General features: G+C 37.8%; 1 protein-coding gene across 9 annotated transcripts in view; it reads left to right on the top strand.

The window, feature by feature from the left end:
* LOC108748968 (septin-7) overlaps window positions 1–21,375 on the top strand; it is a 44,576-nt gene extending 23,201 nt beyond the window's left edge. For 7 of the 9 annotated variants that reach the window (XM_018487418.1, XM_018487420.1, XM_018487419.1 and 4 more), the window contains 8 exons: window positions 6,966–7,440; window positions 9,503–9,710; window positions 9,824–10,076; window positions 10,297–10,486; window positions 10,805–10,970; window positions 13,439–13,574; window positions 13,849–14,012; window positions 15,454–16,045. In XM_018487418.1, coding sequence (XP_018342920.1) covers window positions 6,966–7,440; window positions 9,503–9,710; window positions 9,824–10,076; window positions 10,297–10,486; window positions 10,805–10,970; window positions 13,439–13,574; window positions 13,849–14,012; window positions 15,454–15,613 — 1,752 coding nt within the window. In that variant the 3' untranslated portion in view covers window positions 15,614–16,045. Of the gene's footprint in view, window positions 1–3,152; window positions 3,203–6,965; window positions 7,441–9,502; window positions 9,711–9,823; window positions 10,077–10,296; window positions 10,487–10,804; window positions 10,971–13,438; window positions 13,575–13,848; window positions 14,013–15,453; window positions 16,046–20,471 lie in introns of those variants that run through there. The other 2 variants (XM_018487421.1, XM_018487416.1) reach the window with 2 other exon arrangements.
* The last annotated feature ends 3,693 nt before the right edge of the window (window positions 21,376–25,068 follow it).

The raw sequence follows: 25,068 nt of genomic DNA, 5'->3' as shown, positions 1-25,068 counted from the left end.
CGGCTAACTCGGCAGATAGAGAGAGAAAAGAGGAAGCCGTTCGCTGGAATTTTATGAGTGCGCCTACATTCGCCTTACACGAGTAATCTCTGTAACACGGCGAAATTTACGAGAGCCCTTTTACCACGCCGAAACGACGTTGTTCAATGGAAGAATTGCAGAAGCGAAATTGGCAAAATTTTGCTAGCTTTTTTACATATTCAGTATTTTACCATAACGCGTTGCTTATTGATATGTTACTTTACTATATAATTATATATTTGTTTATTGGATAAACGACGATTATATACGAATTACATACGCAGTCCTTTTTAACTAGCTATCCTTTAGATTTGTTTATTTTTTCAAAAGTCAATTTTAATAATTATTACAGAAAATTTCTGTCTAATTAATTTTAATGTACCAATGGACGAATTTTTACCTGAAACTATCGACGAATTTAATTTTATGCAAGAACAATATTGGCCCAAGAACAACAAAGGTTATATTATAACGTGTAAATGACGTCAAAATAAGTCGTGATTGAAAAGTGACTTTTAATAATCAAATCTGCAGCTTATTCTAACGTCATTTTGATGTGTTATGACGATTTGAGAGTTATTTCGGAGGGAGTATAACTGCGCAAGAAAATCTTAGAAATTAGTGCGCAGACTGCAGACAATTACAAATTTAATTTGAAAATATTTAGGAGTAAAGTCCTAAAATTTTCAGATTTGTGTCCTTCATTTTCTCTCAAACAATATGGTCACCATAATCATATTATATCAATTGATTGCAATTTGTACGCGATACAATTTAGTCTGACCACATCGCGCATATTAATGTAGGCGTTAAATGTAGGTGTTATCATTTATCAGCCTCGCTCGAGTACGCTCACGTGCTTGTTCCCGTTCGACAATTAGCATGGCTTACGTATTTCCCGCCCGTATAATAGCAAGCTCGTTATTAAAAGAATGGCTTGGCGGGTCTTTGTTGTACGAACGTTGCCATAAGTCCTTTTAATTAATTAATTCCAAAAAATAAAACGAAGTCAAGGGTTTAATAAAAGTATAATTACTTAAAAATACGCAAGCGCCACTTAAGAAATTCACCGACCGCACGTGGAACACGTAGATTGCGTAAGCACGTTTTGTATCCGCTTATTGAAAATGTATAATGAGTGTACTTATTATAGATCCCCTGCTGGAACTTTCATCAAAAGGAATTCATTAATGAATACCGTACTCGTTATCCGCGCCTGTCCTCCTTTCTCACGGCGCTTTGTGCGAAAGAATCTCAATTCTCAGACGTCGTCCCTCTCGAAAGCGGATCGAGCACGTGCCAGAGTTGCGAGCATAACGCGGTCCTTAAGGTGAAAGTTCATTCGCCGGTGGACGATCATCGAGAGCGACGGTCCGGTGTGTCCAATCTCAGCTGGCGGAGACTCGGAAGAAGATGAGAAAGGAGGCGACGCTCGGCAACTCCTTTCTACAGAAGAGGGCTCGATCGTCTCGTACTCGAGAAGAGCTTACCGAGACAAAAGCGTCGGCCGTGGCGCGGCCGCGATGCATTTTCCACGGAATCGATTTAATCGAGTCACCACGACGACGATGACTCGCCACCCAGCGGCGGTGGTGGTGCCTGGTGGTGGTGGCGAACCTCGCCGAGAGAGTATTGACCTGCAACAGGGGTTCCCAAGCCTGGGAACCAAAGTTGGATCACGTGGGGGGATGAAAGACGTCTCTGTGGGTCGCGAGTTCGAAGATAATGAGGCCGAGAATGGTTACGTTGAGCAGAGAAAACTGATCGGTGAGCGCTCAGTGATTCCTTAACACTGATTGGTTCCCACACTTTGGATCCGGCCAAGAATTAAAAGAGCAGGTGCCAATTGTATGAAAGAAAACAGTTAAATTTTTGTGTTAAATTTAACACATTTTGCGTTGTAAACTTATCTTTCACATTTTTATCATTCATTTAATACAAGATGTACATGTTAAAAAGTAATACAAATATTATTGTATGTAGCAAAATGAAAAAAATAAGCACAAAGAAAATAATACTGACACAATTTGTGAGCAAACTGTGGAAGCATATTTTTTTCAGTGAAATTAACATTTATGATATGTTCCATCGATACATACTTTATTTATTTGTCTTAGAATTTACGTTTTAAATTAACTCGAATATGATAAAAATTCAACACAAAATTTTAACAAGGACTTGAGCGAACTGTTTCTAACAAAATACAAAATATTTTTTACGAATCACTGAGCACTCACCGATCAGTTTTCTCTGCTGAACGCCGTTCGATTAAAATTGTAGCGGTAGCCGGAGAAAGAGCAAATGTATTTTCTGCTTCTCCGCGAGAACTTTGTTTTTGCGCGAAATGTGTTTAAAGCTCCCATCTTGCTTTGTAGATACAGAGAAACAGAGAGATTCCTCAGTGGAGTCGGTTGCCTTTCAATATTCTATAGGTTTTTATATTTACTCTTTGAACTTTTACTTCACGTGCTTCCATAAAAATTGTCTCATCGCAATTTTAGAGATATTGATTTACCGCGCAAGAATTTTTTATTTCATCCTATATGCATCTCATTTTATTGTAAACATGCGAAGGAGTAGTTATTTTTTCCTCAACTACTGTATATTACGTGTAATTTTTAAGTAAGGTAAACATGTCAGTTATGGGTTCCGGGAAATTTATCAAGATCACAGTTTGTTAACTTTATCATTAATTACAGTTGAATCTCTTTTCTACGCGAGTCTCCCCGGCGTCTTTCGTCGAATATCTTCGGGTGTGCTGGAATCGCGGAATCGGGTCATCTTACTCTCTTCTCTCCTTTTTTTTTTTTTTTTCATGTACATCTTTCCCGTAAGACACGGCCGCTCTTCGAAAGGCTCTCTGCGAGCTTTTTACTCCTGGAATGATGCTGCATCGCACGCGGCGGGACCGGTTTTCTGTTGTTGTGGATGAACCGTACGGTCCCTCGTCGATTTCCAGAGTCACTTTGTGTACGCGAGAGAGGCAACGCCAAGCGAATACAAACTCGCCGTCGCACCTTCCCCAGAGGGGGAGTTCCAGTGCACTATGTCATCCTTTCTCGACGGCGAAAAACAATAACTACGAGCGACGGGTGCAGAGAGTGGCTCTCTCGCAGTCGCCGAGTCTTGCCTGCGAGCAACGCACGCGAATCAACACTTTACTCTGGACGTCGAAAGCAAAGTGCAAATAACAATTGTTATAATACTGGATGCTTTTCAACAAAGAGATACTTTCAACAAAGCAGATTACATAATATAACACACTGAGTCGTTACATCCTTGTTGTTTGCCACTGTTAAACGAGGATGAAATGATCGCTGGTCTCGAAATCTCGTGGAGTGTAATCTCACTCGAAGAGACTGAAAATTTAGCCTGTCTTGAAAAAAGATACTGCAATAATACTCTTGTTCAAGAGTGGTAGATTTTCGCCCCTTTTAGAGTGAGATTTACCGTTTTGAAATGAGATTCATTCCGAAGGAGTGAAATCTCAATCCCCTTTTTGGAGTGTAATAGAGGTCCAGGGTAGATGGAGCTTCACTTCAAAAAAGAATTGAGACTCCTTTGAAGAGGATTTTATTTCAAAAGAGTAAATCTCACTAAAAAAAAAGAAAAAATTAAAATCTGCCACTCTCTGTAACAAGAGCAGCCGTACTTTTACTTTTTTTTTTTTTTCAAGACAGATTAAATTTTGAGTCTCTTCGAGTGAGATTTCACTCCACGAGATTTAAAGAGTGCGTTACACTGTCTCTTGCTGGATAACACCAGCAATTGGCAGTGAATTACTTTGTCCTTTTGTTATTTGCCAACGTTTAACAAGGATGAAAAGATTCACTGTACTACACTGTGCTTCTTATTGGAAAAAACATTAGCGGTTGGCACAGTGTAACACAGTGAATTACTTCGTTCTTGTTATTTGCCAACGTTTAACAAGGATGAAAAGATTCACTGTATTACACTGCGTTCCTTGTCGTAAAACACCAGCAGTTGACACAGTGTAACACACAGTGAATTACTTCGTCCTTGTTATTTGCCGATGTTTAACAAGGATGAAATGATTCGCTGCCTTGCACCGTGTCATTAGCGTCTCTTGCCGGAAAGCATCCACTGTTGCCTCTCCGAAAGAAACGGATGTGACGAAATCGTCTCTTTCCGGAGTCCATTAAGTACGCTCGTTAAAAATTTTAAAAGAGGAGCATGAAGCTTTGCGACATCGCGTGTCGGTTTTCCCATATTCCGTTCATATATCGAATGGCTCTAAAGATAGTGGTTGATTTTTACGCCGTTATCTTATCGATTGGCAACAAAGCACTCGTATCTTTAGGACTGTATTGTCACTGTACAGCCGAGAAGGATGTGCTAGACTCTAGAGACATCGTTCGTTTCCGTGTATAGTTTTTCGTTAATCCATGATGGATTTCGCCGACGGCTGGAGGCTTATCCGACTGCAACAAAGTTGCAGCGCTTTAAACTGCAACTTTAATAACACGCTACACTCTGTTCGCTCGCCCGCCGCGTTCCCCGTGTATGCGTGAAATGCTTTTAAAGCGCAATCGTTCGTACGTTGACTCGGCGAGGCGTACCGATAAGCGAGGAGCCTTCGCGCTTTTCGAGGGCGAGGATCTCTTCTCGTATCTATCGGGATTTACGCGCCTCGTGTTCGGCACGGTAATCCTCCTCATCTGGCTCAGATTTCTTCAACGTGTGAGATTTCGCTCAGAGGACAAGAACCTTTCTGTGCGACATTCATTCCTGTCGCTACTTGTTCCGAGATAATGGTTATAAAACTCTGTATTTCGATGAGAGGAGAATTATTTTACAACAACATGATATAAACGGAAATAAAGGATTTGCTAATTATAATATAACAATTACAAATAAATCTATCAAACGGCTCAATAGAATTAACAATTCAAATATTAAAAATAAGGACTATTAAGATAAATTTTTTATATTTATATATGTATATATACATATATATAAAATTGAGTTCCGGTGAAATGAATTAATTTCCACGTATAAATGTAGCTTATAATGTGGTGCCATAGACACGAAGCTGTCATAGACACAAAGTTCGATAATAAAGTGTAGTATAGTTTTAGAGCTATAGTGTCATTTTTTCATCAAAAGTGGAAAACTTTTTGTGAATCTGCGAGCACCTTTGATGTATCGTAGTCAAAAATCCATTATCGAGTGTTTATGTCAGCTTTTCCGTAGCTTTTCCATTATAAGCTACATTATATGCGAGAACTAGCTGATTACACAGGGAGTCAAATAATAAGCGAAAAACGAGCATTGCATAAATTGCGCGAAATGTAATTTTTCCAGTTAACAACAACGACTCGGTAAAAATTCAGATAAACACTGGCCAAAGCGAAGGAGCTGTTGAACCGACTGATTCAGGTTCATTAGCGGGAACTCTCTTAATGACGCGACGAAGATGGACGACTGTCTTTTCTCTGCCTTGACCTTACGCACGCTGTGTTTATGAGTCGCCACGTGTGTACGCAAAGATTATCTGATTCATTCGTATTCCACGATCGGCTCCCAAGTGTAACGGAACGCACGGCGTGCACCGCGGTTTCCTGTACCCTTATATGACTCGAAACGCTAAACGATCGTCACTTAGACGGCCAATCACCTTTCCGAATTGCATAAGGCAACCGGAATACTTATTGTTACAGGGACACTTGATTATGTGTGATTCGACTCGGAGAATTAAAATACTTTCCGCCATAACTTTTACTAACAAGTTTGTTTTCTTTCAACGATTAATTCTCTTTAATATAAATATATCAAAATAGATTAGATTTCCTGTGACGGTGGTAACATTTTTTAACAAAAAATTCTTTACAGATATTTTCAGAGCTTATATCAAATTGACAATCAATTGTGATATTATTACTTCGTTTATGATTGCGTTTTAAGACCAACAATAAATGACGTACAGTTTACACAATTTACAGATGTATTTAGAATTTAACAATATCAGACACTAAAGTTCAGCCTCGACTGAATATTCACCCTTTCCTCAGTTATTATTTACTCATTTATTTATTTGTATACTCAGATATATTAAATAATAAACTTGGAGTAAAAGGTTCTAACTGATACTTAATAACGAAGCTGTAATCAATGAATACTTCTTTTTCCATAGTCTTGAGAATATAAACCGCTTCTTTTTTTGTGTCCAAAAGCAGTCCACGAAGAAAAGATTGTCTCGCTGGTCATTGCGGCAACTTTGCTGTCCTTCGAATAACGGTCGATGTTTAGCACTCCGGCCACTTCCGGCCGGAAGTGTATAAGACTGTAGTTATAGCGGAAGCCGCGCTACCGTCGTCGGCTGGCAATATCGATCGCTCTTCCACGGCGATGCGATTTTATCGCCTCACGGTGCTCTTTCACGAGTTTACCTGCATTTCGCGTATACGGACATGTCACGGTCGAAGTAACACGCGGAATCGCGGTATTTGCTGGTAGTTGTATCGCGGAACAATGTTGGCCTTTCCCGGCAAGTCTTGAAAGCATAAAACGCAGACACGTCTCGTCCTTGTTCGCACTCAACCGAATCGGAAATGAAAACGAGGATAATGAAACCATAATCCTATTCCTCAATAATAATAATAAATTTTGTTCAAATAATTAAACAAAAAACGCATGTTATTACAATTTTTTTTTATTATTACTAGGCTATTATTAGATTATCAAAGAGACTTGTCTCTTCGGCTTCAAGCTCGAATAAAATGTTCAATTCACGATACAACTTACTGGGAATTTTGAATGAAAATCTTAATTGAAGCAATTAAAAAGGAACAGCTTCTTTTTCGCTATAAAAATTTATTGGCTGTATTATTAAATTGTTCAAATTCCCGAGAAATTCAAATACCCGATAAACGTAATATAGGCATAACCAAAATCAATGATTATTCTCCTTTTTTTTTTTGCAGATCCAGACGAAGCGTGAACTGTTTTTCAAAGGCGACGGCACGGGTTTAATCTCGTCACCGTCAGTGCCGTCGGTACCGCCACCGCAGCCTCCGACACAGAGCCCTGGGTCTCAGATGAACAATTCGGTGGCGAACACCACGACAGCCAGTAGCCTCACGTCTCCTAACACGGCGCCAGTGTATTCGAGTGGGGCCCTGACCGGGGTCAACGCAAAGTCGCGGCTACCGTCCACGGCGGTGACAACGGCGATCACGAATGATGCCTCGGAAGATAGCAACAGGCGTGAGTCGGCACGTACCGCGATTTCTTCCAAGGAGGACAGTAACAAGGAGACCAGTCTGCTGCACCATGCGCGACCTACGCCGCCTACGAAGCCCAAGGAGCTCGACGGCTACGTCGGCTTCGTGAATCTCCCTAACCAGGTGTACAGGAAAGCCGTAAAGAAGGGCTTCGAATTCACGCTCATGGTCGTAGGTCGGTAATAGTTCGGTATAGTTTGTAGTGAAAATTGGGACAGGTCGTTTGCGCGATGAAATTATTTTCACATAAATTGTACAAGTAATTAACAGTCACATTTTTTAATTCTTAACACACTTTTTCGACATACTTGACTTTTTTCCTAATGGTTTTCCAATGTTTTTCCCATTGCTTATAACTTTTGTTAATAAAAATACATATATTTGTTTGATATCATTATGTTCCTTAATGTCTAATTTAAAAAAACATTGTTTATTTCATTTTTATGCTATAAGTTATAAGTAATTGAATTATGTTGGGTATGCCAAGTGTGTTTTCCCGTAGTGTAGAGCGTTAAAGGGCTAATATAAACAATTTTTAATATATTAGAATTAATGTAAATTCGTTGTTTTAAAATAATTCAGTTGTAACCTAGCTGTAACTATTAAGAAACTACTATTTCGAGAGATAAATCAATGAATATTTACGTTTATATAAAATATGGAAACGTGCATGAGCACTTTGTTAAAGCAACGCCGAATCGATAAGGAGTAATCGCAGCCCATGGAAGCGCCGCGAAGTCTATCGTCGAGGTCGAATTTCTGTTTGCGGTGAGAAACGCGATCTCACTTCACGGGGAGCTGGACATTAAAATGCCCTATTATGCGGCAGCGGAAGAACAACGGTCGTCTGTCTCGCGAGAACTGGCCTGGGTAAAAGACAAAGGGATCCGTTTCTTCGGTAGTTGCAGCGGTATTCCCATTTCGTCAGGAATATCATCTCGCGATGCAACCTCTCATCTGCCGAGCACGTGCGAGTTCTTCTCTTTCTCTTTCGTTTACTTCTTTCCTCGCTTGTTGGATCAAGGCTGTCGCCGAGGTTCAGCGGTTCTCACACGCGAGGATGTTCATCCGCAGAACACGTTTGATTTCGACCTTCGTCGACCGTCGAATCTTCTCTCTACGTTGACCTCGGTTATTGTTTATTATGAATTACCGTCGTGCACACTCGAAACGGCCAATTTGCTGTAATAACGCATCGCGTAACTACTTCGCCGATTGAAAAAGGCTATAAATTATTAATTGCAGTCTGTATTTTTTTCTCTCTGCTTAGATTTATTACTTAGCTCCGGTTTTCTTAACTGCATGACGGAGGAGCCTTAATAATTGAAGGCACTTAACGTATGGATATGTCACATTTGTTTAATTATCTATATTCCTTATGAACGAATGATAAATGCTTTTATAAAATAAAATGATGTCGATCTGGAAATATGTACGCAACATTGGCATAGAAAACACTTTAAGAATTCAGCTGGGAGTTCGAGGAGGAGATGGTGACAAAAGTACTGATTAAAGTGCTGTCGATCTTGAACGAAGCGCATGCACGCGGGTGTGAAAGAGTGTCATTGGGTCTGGAGAAATTTGAGAGCGTGGTCTGCTGCGTGCAGGGGCTATTATTAGCCCGCGTATAAGCGGAGCCGTTCCTCCGTAAATAGAGAACACACACAATTCAAGAGCTTACCCTTGGCTGAAGGCGTAGGCGCGGCACTTCGCCTGGTTCAAGGTTTGCGCATTAAGAGGTCACGGCGTTTATTTTATCTCATTATGTTTCGGATACCGTCATCGAATATATTTGACCGCGAATCCATTGGATGCAGACATCCTAGAAATGTCGACCATAAATATTTGGACTGAGATTAATGATCGTTATGACGGGATATTAGCTAGGAAGTTGTTTTTGAGAATTAAACAGTTCTCTTTTTGCGTACAGAAAGTATTTATGAAACAATATTCAAAAGAATATATTTGAAAAGAAGTCATTCAACTGAAATATTTCAACTAAAATATTGCACGATTAATATATATCTTTTAGAATATTCCTATAATTAAAACTGTAAATTGTACGTTTCCGCAAATGTTTAATCAAATTGTTTTAGTAATTAAAATATGTATTTTACTGTAATTGTACAATTTGCGTTAAACTCTATTACTCAATTTTTAAAAAAGTCCCACAAATTGAATTATCTCAAGATTACGTATATCTATCAAAACATACTAAACTTTTTATATTTTTATAGGGGAATCGGGTCTCGGTAAATCCACCTTGATTAACTCCATGTTCCTGGCAGATATATATAGTGCCGAATATCCCGGACCCAGCCTCAGGATAAAAAAAACGGTTGCCGTGGAAACTAGCAAAGTGCTGTTGAAGGAAAAGGGTGTAAATCTCACCCTCACGGTCGTCGATACGCCTGGTTTCGGAGATGCTGTGGACAACAGTAACTGGTAATAATCTGACGAAGCAGTTGAAAGCTTCCGACACATTTAAATCCCATATGTATTCGTTTTTGGACTTTTAAAATTTATGTGAATAACACCTTTTTTGTTTCTCTATTTAGTTGGGTGCCAGTAATAGACTACATCGAGTCGAAATACGAGGAATTCCTCAATGCAGAATCCCGCGTGACAAGACGGCAGATTCCAGACAGTCGGGTGCATTGCTGTCTCTACTTCGTCGCGCCCTCTGGTCACGGATTGAAGCCGCTCGATGTGGAGTTCATGCAGCGTCTCCACGACAAAGTTAATATCATACCTGTTATTGCCAAGGCGGACACCATGACGCCGGATGAATGCGCACACTTCAAGAAACAGGTACGATTTATTTATAATATACTACAATTTTAAAGAAAAAGAAAAGAATTTGCTATATTGAAAAATACAGGAAACAGAAATGTAATCTTTAAGAAACTTTTTCTCACGTAAATCTCATATAAAAATAATAAAGTATGTAATAGCAATCCAATAAATCATCTGTACTTGTTTGTATATTTTTTTTCTAAATTATTAATTTAATCGTTGTTTCGTTTTCCAGATCTTGAACGAGATTGCACAACACAAAATAAAGATCTATGAGTTTCCAGAGGTCGAAGAAGAAGAGGACACCAAACTCCATAAATTATTAAGAGACAGAGTGCCATTCGCAGTCGTGGGAGCGAATACAGTTATTGAACACGACGGGAAGAAAATACGAGGAAGAAAATATCCATGGGGAATTGCAGAAGGTATGCATGGATCATTGAATCGAAATGGTCGCGCGAAATTTTATACTGGACAAAAGTTATCATTTAAATAACTACAGAACTAGAGTCAAGCTAGTTTTTATGTTTTAAAGTTTTTTTTATTTAGCTATACATAATTTTATTTTTGGTATATCTTTGCGCATTTTTATACTATTTATATGAATATGAAATAAGTAGTATGTAAAATAGTAGATAAGTAAGATCATTTGAATATTAGAAATATGATTAACGCATATTTTTCCTCCATGCAAACGAGGTATCGTTTTTTATAATCCATTCCTATTTTATTTCTTTACGTAGTTGAGAATCTGGAACATTGCGACTTCATTGCGCTCCGAAACATGGTAGTAAGGACGCACGTGCAGGATTTAAAAGACGTGACGAACAATGTACACTACGAGAACTTCAGGTGTCGCACCCTGGCCGGTCTAGGCGTAGACGGCAAACCGACAAAGGCCTCGAATAAGTAAGTACATCCGTACGATTTCTCTTTATATATTTTATTACTGTACTAGAATAGTTTTGTCGAAAAGTAGATGTGTCTTGTCTTATCGAAATAGACAAATCGAGCGTCATAATTAATAAAAAAAGGTTAATAGAAAAGAAAAAAATAGATTAACAGAAAAAAATAGCTAAATTATTTATCTTCTTAAATTAAATCAATTCGATCATTCATCGCTAGAATCAAATGATAAAAACTGCAGCCTCGAAAATATCTTTTAATAAAACAGCCGTTTAGTCTCATGCGCATAATGCGGCTCAATTTATTAATTCACCTGCCCCAGTGGCGCAATATTAATATTATTACCGGATGTGATAAAGATGACGCGACAACTACTTATCTCCTTTAGTCGGGTCCGCTGTTACGACGCTCGCTTTTTCTGTTCGAAACACGAGCAAGGTTGTTTGTTTCGTTGAGTTTGATTTGAGCACGCGGTGTGTGTCTCGGCGAAGCACTCGACTGTGTATGCGTGATGAGATGATTATTTATTTCGAGCTTCAGTATCACCAATAATATAACGCTGTGGTTCTTGCGAGTCGATTGCGTGTAATGTACGAAACATGCTTGTACCACACGGTGTGTTTCTGTCTTTTCATTCTTTTTTATGGTCCTGAAGAAAATTCAGAGAAAGGTTGTGCATGCAAACTATCAAAGGCCCCAGTGACTCGCGCTCGAATTATCTTAGCGTATCTCGATCGCGCGAGCGGGATCTGTATCCGTAGACTAGACACGAGAACGCTGCCGAAGGAGCGGAAGGAACGAACCAACCAACCCTTCGACAGCGTGTCGCCCGTGCGAATTTTAATGTTGAATTTCTTATTGGTCAGTTTGTGCCCTCCAGGAGTGATGAACAGTTTCATGACGGTGTGGTAAGTCCTTTAATAAGGCTCAAAAAGATATACTATGGTTTTGTGTGCACAAGCCTTGTCGAGTTTCGAGACTATCCCTATAATCTTCCAATCTGGGAGGATTCACTGTGCAGAGTATCACAAAATTGAAAGCGGAAAAATTAATAAAAAACAATTTAATGAATAAGACTTCGTACGCCTTAAATCCGTAATTTAATTGGTTTTCAAGGTAAATAACTAAATTAAAATATTAATTTAATTATTTCAGCTTATAATTTATATAAGTCATGTATTTTCTTTCGACTCTGTATTTTTGCTGCATTATATATATAATTACAAAATTAAGATGCATGTTCTCTGATTTATTTTTTGCGCGAGATCGTTCAAATGCTCTCTAGCTTACATTTGATATGCCCAGTGAGCCCTCTGCAATAATACCCGATGCAAATTATTTGTACGCTGTTTAAAAAGAGAATAATTGATAGATTAGATTTTCCATATTGAGAATGTAACACAATTTATATTTGCTTGACGCCTTTATATTTATGTGCGTTTACTTTTGCATTAGTACTTGGCACAAACAAGTAGTTCCCTTACATATAGAAGAAATGTATCTACTTACTTTTGTAATATCTTTTATAACACCTATAAATGTGTTGTGGCTTCTGTATAAGAGCTCTGATTTACATCGTGTATAAAAATGAATTAATATTGCAAATCGATGATAAGAATATATTGGTAATTTATAAAATGCTCTCATATTATATTATAAACTCTTTGAACGTGATATAGATGTAAAATCATATATTTCCGCATTGAGATGATATTTTGCACAAATCTCACAACAAATGTCCGGAATGTAATCGGATCTCGCAGAATTGGGGTAATGTTTTAATTGTAATGATACAGTAATGCACCAATTATCATCTGTAATTTGCGTAATATCGTTTCGATGCAAATCCGAGCTCCAGTTAGCTTAGTCCAACCTGATTACGGTCTCAAAGCACTTATATAAGCTTATTACCAATAAATTATCTATTCTATCGCGCTATTAGAATAATTTTTCTATTGTTATTTTTTAGCTATCTCTCGCGATAAAGAGTACATTTATGGAAAATACGTGTGTCTCTATTTCTCGGAATATTCATCATACTGGACGTGTAACTTTTTTACGTTGTTGTCATATCTGTTAATATCTACTCTTATCTCTTTGCAATATTACGTAATTATTTACTCCTAATGATCCGCCAATTCATGTTGGTTATGTTAATAATTATTTCTATATTAATATATACGATACTATCTGTTTTACTAATTGTATTAATTAACTAAGAACTTTTATAATGTTTCTTGAAGGACCGAAAGTTCGTCTTTAGAATACAAAAAACAAAATTCTGAAGTGCATGCAAAGAGCTAACGAGATTTTATACGAAATATTAAATAGTAGTGCGCTCAATATTAGCTATGTGCTCCGAGAGTACCTGAATGTCACACGCGTCATTCTGTATCTGTATTTCGACAGTACGATATTCGGTATTTCATCGGTTCATACATTTTAGGTTGAATTTATTTGAATCTTTTTAGGAACCCGTTGGCGCAGCTGGAAGAGGAGAAACGTGAACATGATAACAAGATGAAGAAAATGGAAACGGAGATGGAGCAAGTTTTCGAGATGAAAGTTCGCGAAAAGAGACAGAAGTTGAAGGATTCCGAGACGGATGTAAGTGAAGTGTGCCACCGATGTTATCTTTTTTTTATTATTTTGTAATTTAAGTCGAGATTGGTAAAAATTCGTTCGGATCATTAGTTATTTAATTGATAATAAATGTAGCATTTAAGAAAGTAACTCCTTATTCAATCGAGATCCTTTTTAGTTTTGACATAAAATTATTCTCAATCGACGCAAATTTTTGTCTTACGTGGTGTTTTTACATTCGGCGAAACGTAATTGTCTGAGTAGTACTAACGTTGGGATATGGGAAATCCGTAAATAGTTGCAGAGAAGGCACGAACAAATGCGACGCTCGTTGGAGCAGCAAGTGCGGGAATTGGAGGAGAAGAGACGAGCGTTCGAGGCGGAGAAAACTGCTTGGGAACAGCAGACCGGACACAGTATTGAAGAATTACGTAGACGCAGCTTAGAAGCGAATTCGAAAGAGTAAGTAGCACCGACGAAAACGACAAGATGTGTTTTTTTTTTTGCATTCTCATACGTTTATTTTTCCGTTGTATCTTAAGAAAAGTATATCGTTATTTTTTGCACGAAATTTTTTTGTTAGAAACGTCTTTAGATATATTTTTTATTTTTATATTCAGCTTATTCTGATTTTTTTTATTTTATTTTAATCGCTAACCAGGTTGCGAACGATATACGAAGCAGTTATATATCGCTTGATGCTTAGCCGCTGGTGATTTAGTATGGTTCTCGGAGTTGTTTAGACATCCGATTTGACTGGCGCAAAAAGCATTCGGCGCAATTAGAGTCTGACGCAGCTTAATAGCTTTCTTGTACACTATGTTCTTCACCACCGTATCTTCTTCTGGCTACAGAGATCGTTTATCAAAAATGGCATCGAGTTTGCCGTGACGAAGTCATAATGGGATCACATTACGGAAGCTATTTAGTATCTATATTATATATATTGAATAAAATTTCCTAAATTAAGACTGTAATACTTCACCCTTCACTTTAATTGAACTTAAAATAGCTTTAGTTTATGAATCATTTTTGAAGTAAGATATTTTTATCAAAAAGTCGAAGAGAAATTCATAGATAAAGGAAAGATACGATAGTAAGTACATATTGTACAGTATATAGTTTGCTCTCGCTATAGTATTTCGTAGTCGCTGATACGTGTTTAGATTTTGATGTACAATTTGATAGTTGTTGCACCGCAATACATTCCATTCACGCTTGACATTTAAGATCCTTTACATCCCGATCACTTTTACGAAGCTTGCACTAATAACGGAATAATAATTATTATCGATTCAACTCTTAAGATTATCATCGCCGAACGAATTTTATTTTACAGTTTATATTCACGTCATATTGTCCGCACATGTATTATGACTTCCATTCGTATCATTATCGTGAATTTAACGCTGAATGAGGCTGTATAATTTTAATTCATAATTAGACATTATATTATTATTAAATGTAATATTTAAACGTTAAGCATTTCTTTTTAATCCAGGCAACATAATTGTTATTCAAAAAGACATCGAAAGGCGAGAAATATCTTTGGAGAAACATCTTTCTTTTATATTAATTGAGCTGACAAGCACACATTCAGCGCTAAATCGCCACCGACGTTTGCCGCATCGTTCCCGCGAAATCCGAAAGAGAAAACGGAAAACTTATCGTGCAAAGAACGTCGGCGGCGCTCTCCAGGGCACCGTTTAATGTCCCATTGATCTAATCGCGCGGGTATGGTACATGTAGACCGTGCACCTTAAGTCCGTGCGCGTTTTTTTTTTTTTATATTCGAGATGTATAAAAAATTGGCTTGCTACCGGATGTACATTCGCAAAGAAAAAAGTCCGGTTTGTTTGTCTCTCTTGTGTGTATACCATATCGGGGTATCCTCCTGATCTAGGACGGGATCGATGTCCTCCGAGGGATCTGGAGGCGGCGGGGGTACGTTGAGGGGGTCCCGAGGGATAAGCAGCCTCCTTCGTCGTCACACCAGTTTCAAATCACCTCAAGAGAGCCCCGCACAGATACAGCTTGTCATACAGCATCCTGAGCACCCTTAATAGAGACCGTCTCCCAGACCGCTCTCGCTCGCTAGCGAGATCCGCTCCGAGATTGCCGCGCCAACCGCTCCTCGCGCTCGACCTTTGTCAACCCTTATCCAGAGATTGCCCTCTCTTAGTAGCGACAGTATCACTCGACGAATATTTCCTTGGACTGACAGGAGTGGGAATCAAAATAATTTAGATTAGTCAGTCAGGCTCAAATCAAAATAATAAGAAAAGGAAGTCGTTTATTTTTGAAAACGTTACGCGCAATGTCGGTCGCCTGAATAAGGGTTGAAAGATGGTCTTATCATACTCGAGAAGAGTAAGTGCTGCCTATCTCAACCGTTCGTCAATTTTACTTCAGTAAATTGTACAACATTGCCAGCGCTTGTCTTAGCAATGATTAATAGCGAATTAGATGCTCATTGCATACTGATGTACATAAAGCCGTCGTATAGACTGACGTGAAAGATGTTCAATATAAAATGTAAAAAACGATTATATTGTAAAATTCCCAATACACTTTTATTAAGTAAAATATGTATTTTATAATATTTACACTTTACTTTTATATTCAGATTTATTCAATGTGTATATATATATAATATTATGCATCAGTGCGTCCAAACGAATTTGTTATAAAGCAGAAATCATAAGTTTCTCAATTAAATTATTTTTCACTTAAATGATTATTACAATAACCTTCGATTTGTTACCAGTTTATTTTCGTCTTTTCACTTCAAATTTTTAACAAAATTATCAAATTAATTTTTTCAGTTTTTATATGAATTTTTTTATTTACTAATTCAATCAATTATATTCGATAAAGGCTTTATAAATTTTGAAGTAAATAGATCTGAAAACATAATAAAACGGTACTTTGTATACCGCTTGTTGCGATAAGCTGCACTTACTCGACACGCGTGTGCGTGCGCTCATTAAATCCATTCGATACATATCGTAATCCAAAGTGACTGTACATTTCTTGCGTCCCGTAAAGGCATTGCACAACATGAGACATGCGTTTACAAGCGTGATTCAGTGAATCTCTGTTTGCTATTTTCTACTCGATCTCCTCGCATTCACTTCACCCGTCGACGCGTTTCGTTCGCGCGTTAATTAATCGTTATGTCAACGACTCTCGTCGGGAGACATTGCGTACGTTCAACGTTAATTAAAACCGAAGAAAGTAGGAGGAGTGAAGTATCCTGGAAGACATGGAAATCGCGCGGCAGACGGTCGCATTCTTGGAAGTTGAAGTCAGTTTCTCGTGCGAATATTTAATTAGCGAGTATATCTCTAACCGGGCATCCGTTTAACATACATTTGCCGAATTAGGTTTTAAGAAACATTTTACTTAATGCTTGAAATGCAAATCACGGCAAGTCATCACTTCGACGGAAGTTCGGGTTGATACTTAATCGAGTTGCAGTATCTCGGTAGAAGTAAATTAATCGTAAGAACGAGAAATACCGCAAATTGAAAGGAACTTGCCATTGAAGGTTGAAGTTAAGAAAGTTTCGGCGTAGAAAGTTAAGAAAGTTTCCGTTGCTAAGTCGAATTCTATTTCAAATTTCCCTCACGACGCAAACTCGTCTCGGCTGGTTTCCTCGTTTTCCCGGATACCATTTTCATTCCAGATTCCTTCGTTGTGAATTACGTATTTCGCGCAATGTACATCTCAAGCGCGATTCGTTACTCGCACACGCCAGTCTCGTGCGCTATTTTCTCGGCGCGTTTTTCATCGCCGTACCATAAACGCAAATGCGGAGTCTCGGGCTTTTGCGCTCCGGTAAATCGCGGTCTGGGCGATACGCAGCGCACACGACTTACTAAGTATATATATATATATTAACGATATGTACATTTAGCAACGTATTTTTGGCACTTCAACTTTGATAAACTTCGAGATTTGTATGTAAAGAGGCGCAAAATTGTATGTCACTCGCCTTCGAGCAGGAGCGTCATTTTTTTGTACTCACATCCAACACGTTATACACACATACATGTACACTTTAACCCTTTACCGCATCGCGTGCCATAATCGACCCCTCTTCTTCTCCCTGCCAACAGTGTGGTTGCCGCATCACACATCCGTGTCACGTTCGTTCCCGATCATACTTAGGTATTCGTGCCGCTATTTGTTGGAATGTTTCTCGAATTGTTGATGCTAACAAAGGCACGGCCGTATCGTTGCTCACGACAAACGGGCTGCACACACGTTTCATGCATTCCCGACTTTTGCCAGGTCAATATATATATATATAATATTTCACGAGATATCGTGGCCTGGCGAAGGTAAGTCAACCCGTCTGTCGAGAGCGCAGTAGAAAAACGTTGTGAGAATTACAAAGCTCTTGGAAAAGTTCCCTCGTCCTCTAAGAGAGGCTTGTTCTTTTTCTATATTTCAGTACCCCGATTCTGTAACTCTTAATTAATGACAGTGTCGATATATTGTCATTGCGCGAATGTTATATACTCCAAATTTCTTCCAGTGAAATCTCACTTCAAGAGAGCGAAAATGCAACCATCCTTGAAAAAAAGCTGGAAAAAGAGTAACGATTTTTACTCTTTTTAGAGTGAAATCTCACTTTTTTTGGAGTGAAGTGTAAGTTTTCGAAAAAGAGCGGAAATCGTCACTTTTTCAAGAAGTGAAATATTTCCATTTTTTTTCTTTAAGGGTGGTTGTACTTTCACTTTCTTGGAGTGAGATTTCACTGTAAGAAATTTGGAGTGTACGTGATAAAAAAAAACTATGCAACGACAATAAAACGATACTGAGCTGATAGAAAAAGTCAAAAGGTACATAAATCGTGCAAGAAGTCCTGCTCTCTAAAATCTTTGGAGTGGGATCTAATTTTGAAGAGCGAAAAAAAATCTTGCTCTTAAAAATTGATGATTGAGTCACTTTTTTCAACACTGACTCATTTGTCACTTTTAGTCATTCTTTAGAATTGGGGTATGGAAAAAAAAAACAGGCCTGCAGACTTGTCTCTCACGAAAAGAGCCTCGAGAGAAGTTCAACGTTCGACGAATATTTTTATCACCGAAGAAAACGAGAGACACGCGGTAAAGGGTCGACATAAACGGCCATCTCGTAAGTTCGCGGTTTGTAAAGTCTCAAGTCGATTGTAAACTCTCAGCAAGCTGTCGGTGTCTCGTACCGTTTGATTTTGTACTCTTATACATTCGTTTCCTGTTTATCGCTCGCAATTGCCCAAAGGTACACGCTCGTAATTTAGATCGCTCGCACACGATCTGACGTCTCGTTTCGTCGGACTGGCGAGACTCTCCGAATCGCGGAGAATCGATCCCAAAGAGAGGAAGCAGAGACAGCTTGGTAGAGGATATAACCGCCTATTACTAATAATCACTCGCAAATTATACATTGTTAATTTCGTAATTGATAATCTTTTTTTATCTCTTGCAAATAAACGCAATGCTTACCTAAAACCGTTACTAACCGTTTTCAATCCTCTCGTTGCGATTATTTAGCTTGTCGAAACGTTTGCGACGCGACGAGGGAAAATTGCGATTCTTGCTTTTAAAATAGGATTTTAAAAAGGGGAAGTAAATGATTAAATGTTTTTTAAAAGTGTGTGAAAATCCGTGAAAAAACGAACACAATTTTCCCTTATCGCTTTTGGTTATGTTTCATAGTCTGCCATGTGCATATAATATGTTTTTACAGTTTTTATCACATATCGTCATTTTAAATTCCGGCTTTTTATACAGTTAATTTTTTCATAAAATATTTTACGCAAAATTTTTCATAAAACATTTCACATCAAATTCAACTTTGAATCGTAGCGAGTAAGTAACGGATTTTCAACAAACAGAACGTCTTTTAAAATTTACTCGCGTTTTTTTTTTCCTTCTTGTTCTTTTCTCTCGTTTTCCCCCGAGATACCTTTTATTTAATTAAAATGACGATATGATAACGTGCTCTCGATGTGCAAATGTATCTGCAGTTTTATATAAAACGTCGGAGAGAGTTCAAATATCAAGTATAATGCAAACGACTTCGTATCTTTGTATCCGCGGAAAAGACGAACGTGGAAGAGAGTTAAACAAAAATCAGAAGCAACGAAGCACGAAGCGGAAACGCGGGACTTGATTTCTGGATACACACGTGAGATCAGCATGTTGTTCCCTAATCGCGGACAGAGGATGGGTTCGAAGCATGGTTTTCGCATGAATAGATTTTTCATTCGCAAGATATTTATTTTGCATTACAGTCTGCGAACCGGCGATAACAATAGGCATAACAATTTTCCGTAATGGTATGTTACGAGTCGCGTCTCACTCTAGAAATTTTTTTGTTGAGACTGTCGACGTTTTCGGATCTCGATTTTTTACATTTTTCTAGGATGTCTGTAGCGAAATATAAGGCATTAAATAAACAAATTTTTTTCGCGAAATCTAAGGTAGGGTTCATGCAAAGAGAAAAGTACAATAAATTTTTCTTATGAAATACAAAGAGAAGTGTATTAAATAATATATCCGTATATAATCGTATTATTTTTGGACATTTTAAAATATTCACGATCATGCGAATTTCTCACGTAATTATGAAAAAGACGCAATTTGAAAAGGATTAGTGTAATTGTCATGCATACATCAGCGTTTTCTGTGTTTTAAATTATTCTTTATGCTAATTGAACTTAACTTTCTGATATCATATAAACGGAGATAATCGAGGACGAAAATTCTTGCACCAGACTTCATCAAGATCACTTCCTCTTTCGTCCTCACTCTCTTCATCGAACATCTCGTGTCACGCATATGCCGATTATCAGAAAGCGTCGATCGGTGTACAACTAGGATTTGCGCGATGCAAACAATAATCTTGATATAAAAATTCTCCTTTCAGGGCTGTTGACGGTAAAGATAAGAAGAACAAGAAGAAGGGGCTCTTTTAATCGTGTCGATCGGCAGGAAACATTCAGCAAGAAAGAGAGCAGGCAGGAACAACCTGATTTTGGCGTGGCTATCGTACTTTCATGTTATTTACCAATGATATATTTACGACGAATACGAGTTAGGCAGTTCCGATCAATGTAGGCTCGATTCACGCTTGATATACTTGAGATCTTCGATTGGAGAAACCGATGATCTGATCATATTCTCGGCGAACACTATTACAGGATTATATGATCTTGAACATAAGATTGATTGGTTGCGAAGCAGCTGCGGTATCCACGTTGATACGGATCATCCTGGGCATTGAGAGTCACGTGAATGTTTTATTGCTCGCGATACCTAATTCGTGCAAAACTTGCAGACAGAAAGAAAGAGAACGTTTTGCTACGATAGAGCATCTGCCTGCGCTCTTTCGCGTTTCCTATCTGGTATCCGAGAGGAAAGAAAAGGAAGAGAGAGCTGGAGATGTGCACAATCATCCTTTCATGCTCATCAGCGTTTCAACCGCGATCATCATTTATTTCATTATAACAACTGTACAAAAAGAAACCCACGTAGACGTAATTTTTTGGAAAACGTAACTTTCGTACTTTCCTCGGCGCGAATTAGCCCCGTTTAAGCTTGTGTATCTTTCTGCGTAACGAGAACGTCATGTTCGCCGCCCTCCGCCGATTATGATTATACGTATGTTAGTTTTACGAATGGACAGAGTTCGAGGATATTCGTCATATCATTGTTTTCCAATTAGGAAAATAGATCGTCTTGCATTTCATGTCTTGAAGTACAGAGACAATAGCATCAGATACTTTCGCCGAATATGATGAATTTGATCATTTTGGTATTGTTAATCCATACTTTTCTCTCTGAATTATCTGCTCTTCTGATACTTCATTAAAAATCAAGTCATCGTAAAGTTATAATTTTATTTATATATGATGTATACACAAATGAAATTATATACCTAAAGATATTTTAAATGATATCTTTACTTTCTTGGTGACTTTGAATTCTTTTTGGAAATATCAAGGCAAATTAATAGTTATCAAATTACGAACAAAAAATTTTAAAAAAATGTTCATATATTCAAGGATATAACATTTCTTGAATTAATTTGTTAAGAGAATTTTGTACAATTTAGTAAAGTATTGAAATTCAGACGTTAAAAAATTATACAAAGATTATATATATATGACACGCGAAGCTTATTAAGTATTATTATGTGGCTGACTTTATACAAACAAGAAATTTACAATTAATTAAAAAAATTCGAATGGATCAATCTTTAATAAGTCGAAGAAAATTAGCTTGTAAGAAAAAAAATCATTGATATACTTTTTATTGTATTATTATGCGAATAGCATCTCCTGTCGCAGAGGGAGGCTGAACATGATATCGCACAAAAACAGCGGCCATATATTATATAAATATATATATTTATGTATAAATAAAGAGCGAAATGAAGCGTAAATGTAAGTCTAATTCATGTACACATAAGTCACGCCTTGCGACAGGCGCGAAAAAACGATTACGATAAGAACGGATCATTGTATAAATAATAATTCTATATGTGTTAGACTATCGCGATTCGAGACGGTGCGCTTTTTCTTCCTTTTTCTTGCATCAAGGCTGCTTGAATTTTTCTTTACCGCGGTTGAAGTGTTACTTCCTGAACAATAATTTTTAAATAATTACAGCTTTAGAGCTAATTGTAGTAGATCAGTACAACGTCGACAAACGAGGAGGAGTATTGTAACTTTTTAAGATTATTATTAAAGCTATTTATATTATAAGTTTCTTCATGAAAATTTCTTTATTTCTTAATTTACAGCTGGCCGTTGAAAAAATATAGAACTGAGCGGATTGAATATCTGTTTACAATATCCCTTTAGAAACGTACTATCGATAAAGTAACGTCGAGAAATGTTCGAGAACACTTAAAAATGCAATTGCAAGTTATCGATGTGCCGTCGATATTTAAGATGGTAAATGTTTACATTCGCGCCGTCTGGAATCCGTCCATGTCGATATGTTTAGGATATAAGATAATTAAGTTACTTCTGTGCCAAGACGAGCGAGGGAGTGAGCATTTTCTAACGCTGTAGCGGTCTTTTTGATTACCGCGAGATGAAGCACACGGTATTATCTCTGGGAAGATTACTTAATTAGTTTGAAAAAGGTTCAGAAGTAACCCATTTATCAATTCCTCGACGGATGTTTTGAAAAATTCGAAAGTAGTCGATTTCCTTAACGATTTGGCGACATGTAATTTATTATTCGATCTCATTAAAGATCTGTTCTTTCTAGTTACACCTCCTACTTGTGTCTTCTTCTTTTTCTGCGTGAAATGCAAATATATTTATTTCGTATTTGAGTAACGTAAAAAAAATAATAATAATTGTGACTGGAAGGGACAGATCAACGAAACGATACCGAGGCCAGTAAAAATTGTCTTTCGACGATTATCTATTAGTTTCTCAGCAACGTGTAGAATTTTACCGCGCTATGCTTCCCCCGTTTCCTTCATTTTTTTTTTGGGGTAAGAAAACGAGCGTACGCCACATTCCTATTTTGTACGCATTTTTCTAATTAGCTCGCCGGCTCGAGCGCGTTTAGCCAATCTCCCGTTCGCATTTGACGCTCGTTAATTGAACGATCGAAAGCAAAAAACCCCGTTTAGTGCCAGCGGGAATTCAAAATACGAGCTTGAAGGAGAACGCTCCGAGAGACGTCTAAGACAAGACAACGTCGCTTTCTGGATGTCTTTATTTATATCTTGGAGATTCGCACTATTGACTGGAGCATCGCCAGGATCCGCGAGGCGGATTCTAAGAATCCGTGTACTCTTGGAATTTGGAATTCAAGAAAGGCAAAACTTTGGGATCTATCTGAACATTCTGAGAATGGAGTTCAAGGATCTGGAATCAAATTGGAAGATTTTTTTTTCGAGGTAGCAAGTACATGCAAGAATCGAAGAACAAGAGAGATAGACAGACTGGACTCTCATGCATGTCTCTTTCAGATATTTCATATCGCCAAGTCGCGAAGGATCAAAACGCTCAAATTCACGATATTGTAGGGCGTTCCAGGTTAAACTCAATGAGCGTACGCCATTTAAACGATTATAACAAGAACAACTGTGTACAAGTTCCGATTTGAGAAGTTTTTTCGAAAATCGGAACTCGTTGGCTAAAAAGAGAGGACCATAACAATAACAACGCAATTAAATTTCCATGTGTGTTATTCGATTACGACGATTAATATTTAATTTCATAAAATCTCCATGAATTGAACTTTGTTAAATGCCACGCTACAATTTTCAAATCTGATCAGGACACTTTCTATTCAATGTCGTATTCTCCTATAAGTTTCACCTGGAAAGTCTTGTTGTCGCTTTGCAGGTCTTGGCGAGGATAGACAGTCGATTGTACTTAATTATCGCACAAATTGTCGCCTGATCGCGCTTCTTTTTGCAGCCGCGCCGAGGACGACGTCGAGCCGGACGGGGGAGGAACCTCGTTTAGGGCCGGGGGAGGGAGGGGGAGGGGGAGGGGGCTATCGATAGACTATGTGTATTTCTATGGACGATGCTTGTAATACGGTTTTAAATGGTTACTCATAAGGTCATCGCGATTGCGTTCGCTTCGGGACGAAGTTTGGGGAAGGACTTAAGAGAACGGACAGAGAAAGTAGAGGCGAGGGGTGGGAGGGGGAGGGGGAGGGGGGTAGATAGACGAAACAAATTATATATTTTGCCGTGCCAGACGAAACCGAAAGCTGCCGCTGCTAATTGTAGACCAGTTATAATAACGACACACTATTGTATCGCGACGAACACCTTAGAATATGTATCCAAGTAAATTATATATAAAACCATATAAAACAATCAGGGTGATCATCCGTTTTACATCTCCGCGAGCCTTCCCACTGTTTCCACAAGTAGTACAACGATAGTCCGATCGATTAATTCTTATGGGAGAATTTTCTATGAGACTTCGAGTTTTCCAATCAGCAAACAGAAAGGCGCTCAATAATAAGGAATTTTTTGTGATCACAAGAGTCTTACACCGAATGCGTAAGTCTGTTATCACCAACAAAATCTAACAACTATTATTTTCTTAGAATGTCCGGAAGACATTCATTTTAAGGACGTATAAAAAAGCATGCTAAATATTGAACCTAACTTTTATTATTTAATATTTTTGCGGAAGTAATTTAATTTTTCAAATGACAACAATGATGTGTATAATCAATGGATATTAAAGTAAAATTGATTACTTATACCCGTTTCTATCAATGTAGTTTAATCTCGGTTCAACTAACTCTTTATTTTTTTCTAGTTCTAAGAATCAGAAAAAGATGAAGAGTAAGTTGAACTAAGATTAAAGTTAATCTACATTGGTAGAAACGAGCATTTATCGATGAACAAAATTTAAGAAAATACAATGAAACAGAAACTCAGTAATTTTGCTCCGTTTTGCTATTGTAATTTTATACATAAAAAATAGTATATATTACTATTATAGTAATATATAATAATATATACTATT

This window comes from Trachymyrmex septentrionalis, unplaced genomic scaffold, assembly GCF_001594115.1.
Source record: "Trachymyrmex septentrionalis isolate Tsep2-gDNA-1 unplaced genomic scaffold, Tsep1.0 scaffold25, whole genome shotgun sequence".
Taxonomy (NCBI): Eukaryota; Metazoa; Arthropoda; class Insecta; order Hymenoptera; family Formicidae; genus Trachymyrmex; species Trachymyrmex septentrionalis.
Note: the sequence above shows the minus strand (reverse complement) of the source record. Positions and strands in the feature narration are given on the sequence as shown.